The 11,636-nt window shown below is 40.6% G+C and overlaps 1 protein-coding gene across 1 annotated transcript; it reads right to left on the bottom strand.

Moving 5' to 3' along the window:
* Positions 1–967: 967 nt before the first annotated feature.
* LOC120033241 (rab GTPase-activating protein 1-like) lies at positions 968–9,049 on the bottom strand. Its single transcript, XM_038979521.1, has 8 exons — positions 8,939–9,049; positions 5,782–5,853; positions 5,348–5,458; positions 3,920–4,024; positions 2,124–2,207; positions 1,828–1,899; positions 1,395–1,661; positions 968–1,201 (listed from the first exon to the last, which is right to left on the bottom strand). Exons 1-8 carry the CDS (start codon positions 9,047–9,049, stop codon positions 968–970), a joined length of 1,056 nt encoding a protein of 351 aa, XP_038835449.1.
* Positions 9,050–11,636: the final 2,587 nt, after the last annotated feature.

The raw sequence follows: 11,636 nt of genomic DNA, 5'->3' as shown, positions 1-11,636 counted from the left end.
TGCCGTGCACAATACGATGCTCACTTTTGATACTCTAAATTGATGATCACGTATATGTTTGGTAAACCTATACATTACACAACTAGCTCTCACAGTCTCACGTCAGAATTAGACATTCGTCCATGTTTCTCAAACTTCACATTTCTAAGTTGTTGCGAACGTCAAATTCCTAAGTGTTTAAGGTTTTGTTTAGGCATTAACTCCGAAATCTTAAAGTTAGGCATTAACTCTGAATGGTTAAGGTAAGGGTTAAGGTTTGGGATAGGCTTAAAACAATTATCTCAAAAACAACTTTATATCGCTGGATTCAAACTTCCAAAATTTGGAATCAGATGCAGATGCTTATGAAAATCAAAACCTACTTGAAGGTAACAGCGCTCACCGTTCCTCCTAGTGGCCGATTTCAACGTCATCTCTGGACGTCCTCAGATATAAATGGACGTCGAATACTGACTTGTATCCCAGGTCACCTGGCTGACTTTACATGTCAACCGGTTTGTCCGTTACAGATTCTGAGAACTACTTAATGAAAATGTCTGTAAAGTAGAAACAGAAAAGGTATGGATATATACTTGAATGTACTACAATGATGATGACTACTGATTTTAATTCACTGTAAATTTAAAAAAAATCTGATATTGACAAGATCGGAGATGTACTGTATGTAACAAGTCAAATCAAAAAAATGAATGCACAAAGAAAGGTTTTGAATGAAGGACTGGGTGCCATACAAGTGTTACCAGTTTGGAGTTTTGTTTTAAGAGTTTAAGAGCCAAAGCAATACATAAAACATACATAAAACTCTTGTATCCAAATTTGTTTTTGACAATAACAAATAAAACCAAAATAGGGACTAGAATGCAGAAACAAACAGTCACCAAGAGACATGTATAATCATTCCAATACATATTATCTATACTCTCAATACGTCCTCTTGCTGTCTCGCCCCCTCCCTTCCATCTCTCTGTCAGACATCTCCCCCCCGGTCCTTCCTAGGGGCCCATGACAGTCTCCTGGAGCTCCAGGCTGAGAGGGGGAGGCCATGGAGAGAACGCCCCATTGCCGAGGCTCTCCCCCTGGGTAGGCTGCTGCTCTGCAGGTCCCCTCCGGCTGACCGTATGGAGCTCACAGTCTTACTGAGCCAGCTGTTCCTAGCTGCCTGGAGATCACGTTGCAGCACCCCCTTCTGGTGTTCCAGCTCCTACACAGGGGACAACACAACACATCATATATCACTATGGAGTGTGTACTGTGCACAAAAAAAGTGTGTACCGTGCATTAAGGAGTGTGTACTATGAACTATGTACTGTGAACATGTGCAATATGAAGTGTGTAGTGTACACTATGAAGTGTGTAGTGTGCACTATGAAGTGTGTAGTGTGCTCTGAGCTGACCTGGATATTGCACTTGGCCTCCACCATCTGTAGTTTAGTTTGGGCCAGCTCCTTCTCCAGCTCTGTGACCTGGCCACTCAGACACACCTTCTCCTGGTCTTGTTCCCTGGTACCAGTCGTCTGCTGGTCTGGTTCTGTTTCCTGGTCTCTCTGCTGGCCTGGTTCTCTGGTGCTGATACTTCTCTGGTACGGGGCTGTGGAACCGGAGCCTTCCATGATTGGAGAATCTAGAGCCTGTCGGCAGCGAGAACACGCCATCACAGCATTCTGAGAGAGGGAGGAGAGTGTGGGAGGGTTTTGACCAGACACTTCAAAAGTGTTTTATTATGAACATGCAGAGTGAGGGGTGATATCCATACAGAACAAATTACATCATCAAACTGTGTGATTGTCAAACTGTGACATCATCAGACGGTGCCATATTCCTCCTCACCCTGAGTTTGTCAAGGTCCTCTCTGTGGGCCGCCTGCTGCCTCTCCACCCGACTGGTCAGCTGGGAACAGATCTGACAGACAGAGGGAACAACATAGCATTAGGATTGTGTGTGTGTGTGTGTGTGTGTGTGTGTGTGTGTGTGTGTGTGTGTGTGTGTGTGTGTGTGTGCGTGCGTGCGTGCGTGCGTGCGTGCGTGCGTGCGTGCGTGCGTGCGTGCGTGCGTGCGTGCGCGGGCGGGCGGGCGGGTGCGTGCGTGCGTGCGTGCGTGTGTGTGTGTGTGTGTGTGCGCTGTACCTGTTTGTAGTCTGAGATGATGCCTGAGCTCCTTTTCACCTCTGGTTCAGCCTTGTCCAGCTTTGTCCTTAACACCTCCTTCAACTGTGAAATGGTAAATACATGTCCATACACAGAATTTAATGTTTCATTATTACTCATAAATATAATCTAATAATACAGTATTACCATAAATAGAATACAATATTACATTATTATCAAAAATAGAATATAATAGTACATTATTACCATAAATAGAATATAATATTACATTATTACCATAAATAGATTATAATATGACATTATTACCAGAAATAGAATATAATATTACATTATTACCATAAATATAATATTACATTATTACCATACATAGAATACAATATTACAGTATTACCATAAATATAATATTACATTATTACCATAAATATAATATAAAATTACATTATTACCATAAATAGAATATAATATTACATTATTACCATAAATAGAACATAATATTACATTATTACCATAAATAGAATATAAATTACATTATTACCATAAATAGAATATAATATTACATTATTACCATAAATAGAACATAATATTACAGTATTACCATAAACAGAATATAATATTACATTGTTACCATAAATAGAACATAATATTACATTATTACCATAAATAGAATATAAATTACATTATTACCATAAATAGAATATAATATTACATTATTACCATAAATAGAATACAATATTACATTATTACCATAAATAGAATATAATATTACATTATTACCATAAATAGAATATAATATTACATTATTACCATAAACAGAATATAATATTACATTGTTACCATAAATAGAACATAATATTACATTATTACCATAAATAGAATATAATATTACATTATTACATAAATAGAATATAATATTACATTATTACCATAAATAGAATATAATATTACATTATTACCATAAATAGAATATAAATTACATTATTACCATAAATAGAATATAATATTACATTATTACCATAAATAGAATATAATATTACATTATTACCATAAACAGAATATAATATTACATTATTACCATAAACAGAATATAATATTACATTATTACCATAAATAGAATATAAATTACATTATTACCATAAATAGAATATAATATTACATGATTACCATAAATAGAATATAATATTACATTATTACCATAAATAGAATATAATATTACATTATTACCATAAACAGAATATAATATTACATTGTTACCATAAATAGAATATAATATTACATTATTACCATAAACAGAATATAATATTACATTGTTACCATAAATAGAACATAATATTACATTATTACCATAAATAGAATATAATATTACATTATTACCATAAATAGAATATAATATTACATTATTACCATAAATAGAATATAATATTACATTATTACCATAAACATAATATAATATTACATTGTTACCATAAACAGAATATAATATTACATTATTACCATAAACAGAATATAATATTACATTATTACCATAAATAGAATATAAATTACATTATTACCATAAATAGAATATAATATTACATTATTACCATAAACAGAATATAATATTACATTGTTACCATAAATAGAACATAATATTACATTATTACCATAAATAGAATATAAATTACATTATTACCATAAATAGAATATAATATTACATTATTACCATAAATAGAATACAATATTACATTATTACCATAAACAGAATATAATATTACATTGTTACCATACATCGAAGTATGGAAACATAAAGGACGGATGGATAGAATAGAAGAGATTACCTGAGCAGCCTCCTCCTCCTTCCCTCTCTTCTCTTCCTCTGCGTTCTTTAATCTCTTTCTGGTCTTCAGCAGCTCTTTGGTCAGCTCATCCACTCTGTCCTCCGCCTGTAGGCCCACCAACACACTCAGTTATCTGTCTGTCCGTCCGCCCGTCCGTCCGTCCGCCCGTCCGTCCGTCCGCCCGTCCGTCCGTCCGCCCGTCCGTCCGTCCGTCCGTCCGTCCGTCCGTCCGTCCGTCCGTCCGTCCGTCCGTCCGTCCGTCTGTCTGTCTGTCTGTCTGTCTGTACAAGTGCCTATGGAGATAGGGGCTAGGGTAGTATCTAGGAGGTAGAGGCTAGGGTAGTATCTAGAAGGTAGGGGCTAGGGTAGTATCTAGGAGGTAGGGGCTAGGGTAGTATCTAGGAGGGAGGGGCTAGGGTAGTATCTAGGAGGTAGGGGATAGGGTAGTATCCAGGGTAGTATCTAGTAGGTAGGGGCTAGGGTAGTATCTAGGGTAGTATCTAGGAGGTAGGGGCTAGGGTAGTATCTAGGGTAGTATCTAGGAGGTAGGGGTTAGGGTAGTATCTAGGGTAGTATCTAGGGTAGTATCTAGGGTAGTATCTAGGGTAGTATCTAGGAGGTAGGGGCTAGGGTAGTATCTAGGGTAGTATCTAGGAGGTAGGGGCTAGGGTAGTATCTAGGGTAGTATCTAGGGTAGTATCTAGGAGGTAGGGGCTAGGGTAGTATCTAGGGTAGTATCTAGGAGGTAGGGGCTAGGGTAGTATCTAGGGTAGTATCTAGGGTAGTATCTAGGAGGTAGGGGCTAGGGTAGTATCTAGGGTAGTATCTAGGGTAGTATCTAGGAGGTAGTATCTAGGAGGTAGGGGCTAGATTACATTACATTCTAAGAAAAAATGGTGCTCTATAGAACATGAAACAGTTCTTCAGCTGTCCCAATAGGAGAAGCCTTTGAAGAACACTTTTTGGTCCAGTTAGAACCCTTTTGGGTTCCATGTGAAACCCTTTTCATCAATGGTTCTACATGGAACCCAAAATAATTCTTACTGGAACCAAATAGGGTTGTCCTATGGGGACAGCCGAACAACCCTTTCAGAACCCTTTTCTCTAAGAGTGTAGAAAATGTTATTGTTCATAGGGAAAGGGTAAATGAGGTAGGGGAAGTGCCTACAGTTAGAGGGCTGGAGGAGTGCTTAGGAGTTACGGGGCTAGGAGGAGTGACTAGGAGCTAGGGGAATAGGGGGAGTGACTAGGAGCTAGGGGAATAGGGGGAGTGACTAGGAGCTAGGGGAATAGGGGGAGTGACTAAGAAGTAGGGGGCTAGGGGGTGATGTGGGGTTGATGTGGGGGTGATGTGGGGTTGATGTGGGGTTGATGTGGGGGTGATGTGGGGTTGATGTGGGGGTGATGTCGGGTAGGTGAGTGGTGTACCTGGTCCAGGTCGGTCCTCAGGGAGATCTTGCTGGTGATCAGTCTGTGGGCCAGAACATCATTCTCCTGCTCCAGACGCAGACTGGCCTGCTGCAGCTGACGGTTCTCCCTCTGCAGGAACATACAGAACAGAGAAGACAAAGTCAGGTTCTACCTCCATAGAATGCACAGGACATGAAACACAGTCAGGTTCTCCCTATAGATTGCTATAGAACGTGGAACACACATTCCGGTGGGTTTGGGGGGTAGAGAGAGAGAGTGCTGGTTTTGGGTGTAAGGGGGAGGGATGCATGGCGATACTGACTGTTTAGGTGGGGGAGGGGAGTAGCGATAGTGGGTGGGGTTCTGCTGTATTGTTGGGTGGTGGGGTGGAGGTGGGAGGGAGGGAGGGGTTAGGTTTAATACGTATCAAAGTGTTAACGGTTTGGTCCTACCTGGTATTTGTCTATGTGGTCATCCTGTTGTTGTGGCTGGTTCTCTCTCAGCGTAGCCTTCTTACTGGGAACCTGTAGAACAACAACAGTCAAGGTTGAGTGAGAGAACGGTCCAAAAGCTCAGCATACATAAAAAACAGCCAGGTTTGATTGAGAGAAAGTTATATCACACAAACAGAGATGGAGTCATTGGAAAGAATTTACAAAAAAAACAGAGCAAACTAGTATGCTATTTGGCCCTAAACAGAGAGTACACAGTTGCAGAATACCTGACCACTGTGACTGACCCAAAATTAAGGAAATCTTTGACTATGTACAGACTCAATGAGCATAGCCTTGCTATTGAGAAAGGCCACCGAAGGCAGATCTGGCTCTCAAGACAAAACAGAATATGTGCACACTGCCCACAAAATGAGGTGATAACTGAGCTGCACTTCCTAACCTCCTGCCAAATGTATGACAAAATTAGAGACACATATTTCCCTCAGATTACACAGACCCATAAAGAATTAGAAAACAAATCCAATTTTGAGAAACTCCCATATCTACTGGGTGAAATACCACAGTGTGCCATCACCGCAGAAAAAAGGGCAACCAGTGAAGAACAAACACTATTGTAAATACAACCCATATTTATGTTTATTTATTTTCCCTTTTGTACTTGAACTATTTGCACATCATTACAACACTGTATATATACATAATATGACATTTTAAATGTCTTTATTATTTTGTAATTTTTGTAAGTGTAATGTTTACTGTTAATTTTTTATTGTTTATTTCACTTTTGTTTATTATCTATTTCACTTGCTTTGGTAATGTTAACATACAGTTGAAGTCGGAAGTTTACATACACTTAGGTTGGAGTCATTAAAACTTGTTTTTCCACCACTCTACAAATTTCTTGTTAACAAACTATAGTTTTGGCAAGTCGGTTAGGACATCTACTTTGTGCATGACACAAGTAATTTTTCCAACAATTGTTTACAGACAGATTATTTCACATATAATTCACTGTATCACAACTCCAGTGGGTCAGAAGTTTACATACACTAAGTTGACTGTGCCTTTAAACTACTTGGAAAATTCCAGAAAATGATGTCATGGCTTTAGAAGCTTCTGATAGGCTAATTTACATAATTTGAGTCAATTGGAGGTGTACCTGTGGATGTATTTCAAGGCCTACCTTCAAACTCAGTGCCTCTTTGCTTGACATCATGGGAAAATCAAAAGAAATCAGCCAAAACTAAACAAATTGTAGACCTCCACAAGTCTGGTTCATCCTTGGGAGCAATTTCCAAATGCCTGAAGGTACCACGTTCATCTGTACAAACAATAGTACACAAGTATAAACACCATGGGACCATGCAGCCGTCATACCGCTCAGGAAGGAGACACGTTCTGTCTCCTAGAGATGAATGTACTTTGGTGCGAAAAGTGCAAATCAATTCCAGAACAACAGCAAATGACCTTGTGAAGATGCTGGAGGAAACAGGTACAAAAGTATCTATATCCACAGTAAAACGAGTCCTATATCGACATAACCCGAAAGGCCGCTCAGCAAGGAAGAAGCCACTGCTCCAAAACCGCCATAAAAATGCCAGACTATGGTTTGCAACTGCACATGGGGACAAAGTTCATACTTTTTGGAGAATTATCCTCTGGTCTGATGAAACAAAAATAGAACTGTTTGGCCATAATGACCATCATTATGTTTGGAGGGAAAAGCAAGCCGAAGAACACCATCCCAACCGTGACGCACGGGGGTGGCAGCATCATGTTGTGGCGGTGCTTTGCTGCAGGAGGGACTGGTGCTCTTCACAAAATAGATGGCATCATGAGGGAGGGAAATTATGTGGATATATTGAAACAACATCTCAAGACATCAGTCAGGAAGTTAAAGCTTGGTCGCAAATGGGTCTTCCAAATGGACAATGACCCCAAGCATACTTCCAAAGTTGTGGCAAAATGGCTTAAGGACAACAAAGTCAAGGTATTGGAGTGGCCATCACAAAGCCCTGACCTCAATCCTGTAGAAAATTTGTGGGTGGAACTAAAAAAGCGTGTGCGAGCAAGGAGGCCCACAAACCTGATTCAGTTACACCAGCTCTGTCAGGAGGAATGGGCTAAAATTCACCCGAATTATTGTGGGAAGCTTGTGGAAGGCTACCAGAAATATTTTACCCAATTTAAACAATTTAAAGACAATGCTACCAACTACTAATTGAGTGTACTGTATGTAAACTTCTGACCCACTTGGAATGTAATGAAAGAAATAATAGCTGAAATAAATCATTATCTCTATTATTATTCTGACATTTCACATTCTTAAAATAAAGTGGTGATCCTAACTGACCTAAGTCAGGGAATTGTTACTAGAATTAAATGTCAGGAATTGTGAAAAACTGAGTTTAAATGTATTTGGCTAAGGTGTATGTAAACTTCCGACTTCAACTGTATGTTTCCCATGCCAATAAAGCCCCTTCAATTGAAAAATTGAATTGAGAGAGAGAGAGAGAGAGAGAGAGAGCACATTTTGGAACACACGGAAGAAAATAGTCTTCACATGTAACAGTCAAACCTCCTAAAAAGATAAGAAGTTCAACCTTTACATCTGGTGCCAATGCTTAGTAACCCTGGTCCTTGTTGTGAACGTCATGCCTTAGAGCAGGGGAGATGGTACAAGAGTTTAGTCTGCATGGCCACTAGAGGGCTGTCCTATAATACTGAAGTAGAGGGTTGTTGTTCTTGTTGTTGAATGACCACATGCTCTATGACACAACAGCAATTGTGTTATGGTTGTATAATGGTTGTGGTCTTACCGTGTGTTTGGGTATGGTTGTGTAGTGGTTGTGGTCTCACTGTGTGTTTGGGTATGGTTGTGTCATGGTTGTATAATGGTTGTGGTCTTACCGTGTGTTTGGGTATGGTTGTGTAGTGGTTGTGGTCTCACTGTGTGTTTGGGTATGGTTGTGTCATGGTTGTGTAGTGGTTGTGGTCTCACCGTGTGTTTGGGTATGGTTGTGTCATGGTTGTATAATGGTTGTGGTCTCACCGTGTGTTTGGGTATGGTTCTGTCATGGTTGTATAATGGTGGTGGTCTCACCGTGTGTTTGGGTATGGTTGTGTCATGGTTGTATAATGGTGGTGGTCTCACCGTGTGTTTGGGTATAGACTCGGCCATCAGGCAGGCCAGTATCTCCTCCTCTGCCATCTGGTCTATGATGTGGGAGTCATATGCCACCCTGATAGACACTTCTTCCATCATCCTGACACACACACACACAACACAACACACACACACACACACACACAATTGGAGGATGCAGGTCTCTACTCTCAGGTACGTGAACCCCAGCAGGAGAGAGAAGCTCCAATTAATTAGTTGGTCAGAATTCCAAAAGGTGTTCCAGTCACACAGGTAAACCTCCTTCACACAGGTAAACCTCCTTCACACAGGTAAACTCCTTCACACAGGTAAACTCCTTCACACAGGTAAACCTCCTTCACACAGGTAAACTCCTTCACACAGGTAAACTCCTTCACACAGGTAAACTCCTTCACACAGGTAAACTCCTTCACACGGGTAAACTCCAGTAGCAGAGAGGCACGTGTTGATACACAGCTGAGCTCCCTCTAACAGGTGAATTCCAACAGAGGTAGTAACTCCCACTCAGTCAGATATACACAGGTCAACACTCAGAAACAGGTTAACTCCAGCAGGTCAGAGACGGTACTTGTGAAAAACCTGGCAACAGCTGAAAGCCAGGTAAACTAACTCAGGTAGTCCAAAGGTAAAGTCCAAGGGCATAGTCATGTGTATGAAACAACATGTGTATGAAACACACAGACACACTCTAGCTAGCAGGCAGGTACAGCAGTGGACTACACACACACAGAAACACATACAAATGAAGAGGTACAGGTTTGACAGGGTTTATATATACGAGGTGTGTGACAGAGACACACCTACTGCTGGCCTCCCCTTTCTTATTCTCTTCACCCTCCTCTCATTCCCTCTCTATTGCTTCCCTGTAAAGAGATTCACACTCCTCCACCCTGAAACCCCCCAACCCAGTCAACACACACACACACACACACACACACACACACACACACACACACACACACACACACACACACACACACACACACACACACACACACACACACACAGACACACAGACACACACGTAGAACCCACATATTAATGATGCCCTGGTGTTGTCATCTGAGAGGTAAGAAGGTTCATGCTGTCCTATGCCTGGTATTTAGGATATTTACCCTGGAGTGTTTAGTGTGTGTGTGTGTGTGTATGTGTGTGTGGTATGTGTGTGTGTGTGCGTGTGTGTGGTGTGTGTATGTGTGTGTGCGTGTGTGTGTGTATGTGTGTGTGTGTGTGTGTGTGTGTGTGTGTGTGTGTGTGTGTGTGTGTGTGTGTGTGTGTGTGTGTGTGTGTGTGCGTGTGTGCGGTGTGTGTGTGTGTGTGTGTGTGTGTGTGTGTGTGTGTGTGTCTCCTCACAGTGCTATTGTCTCCAGAAGGCCAGGCTGAAAGGGGTTTGTCAGGAGTTTAAACTGGTCCTGCCACTACAGTAAGACTTACAACACATCTGAACACAACACAGAAGATGCAACCCAAAAGCTGTGTCTCTCTCTCTCTCTACACACGCTGTCTCTTACTGACGATATCTCAGCGACAGTAAACGACGTGTGGTCCCACAGAGCTTTGTATAGATTGATCACATCTCTGAACTACAACACAGGGACGGCTCTCCAGATTAACCAGGAGCCTCTAATTAACAGAAGTGAAACAAAGGCAAACATATGAAACTGTCTTTACTTACATGTGACCATTTATGATCCTTTATTCATACTATTTGTTCTAATATTACTGTTTTAAATCTGCCTCATCTGACTCCAGGTTGCAGTGCTGTCTATGTTATTCCATCTGTCAACAGCAGAGTGAGACAGGTGATCATGAACAAGTCTTGTTCACACAACCCACGGACACGACGCCATACAACTACTTCTAAAGACGGCCCACAGGACAACCAGGTTGTGTCAAAGCATCATAACGCTAGCATCTAGATCGACATTGTGTTGTTGCTTATTTATATGTACTCGTCATATTTCTGAGTCTGCTTTTAATTTGCGGTGCTCAGTTGGTAGAGCATGGTCCTTGCAACAGCAGAGGAGTTGGTTTGATTCCTGGGACCACCCATACGTAATAAAACCATAAATGAATGCACCCAAGTCGCTTTGGATAAAAGTGTCTGCTAAATGGTATATATTATTGGATTCATTGTTAGTGAAGAAACACAGACGAGTCCAGGCAGATATACACATTGATTTATCTTCAAAAAGGAACATTGTGTGTTAAATGTGGAGTTCATTTTAAAAGGAGACTCAGCTACATGACATCATCGTACACCGCGGGTCAACTTCCTGTTTAGAGACATCATCAACAACACAATTCCAATCTGCCACTGGCTCTTCCCAATATGGGCATGTGTCAATGAACAGTGCAAACTGTCTGTAAGCAGGAAGTTTCCCTGCTGTGTATGATGATGTCATTTTTCAGAGTCCACCTTTAATAGAAAAAATATATATATTATAGAATTAGTGAATTCAATATTAAAGTTATCTTCATTGCCAGACTACAGGCAGCAGTGTCTTTGTGTGAGTGTGTGACTACATAGCAGTGTCTTTGTGTGAGTGTGTGACTACATAGCAGTGTCTTTGTGTGAGTGTGTGACTACATAGCAGGGGATTTGTGTGAGTGTGTGACTACATAGCAGTGAACACAAACTTTGAGTGTTTCTTTTCCAGTAAATCAACACGTGAACAGATAGATG

This window comes from Salvelinus namaycush, chromosome 40, assembly GCF_016432855.1.
Source record: "Salvelinus namaycush isolate Seneca chromosome 40, SaNama_1.0, whole genome shotgun sequence".
Classification (NCBI taxonomy): Eukaryota; Metazoa; Chordata; class Actinopteri; order Salmoniformes; family Salmonidae; genus Salvelinus; species Salvelinus namaycush.
This window is presented reverse-complemented; position numbering and strand designations above follow the sequence as displayed.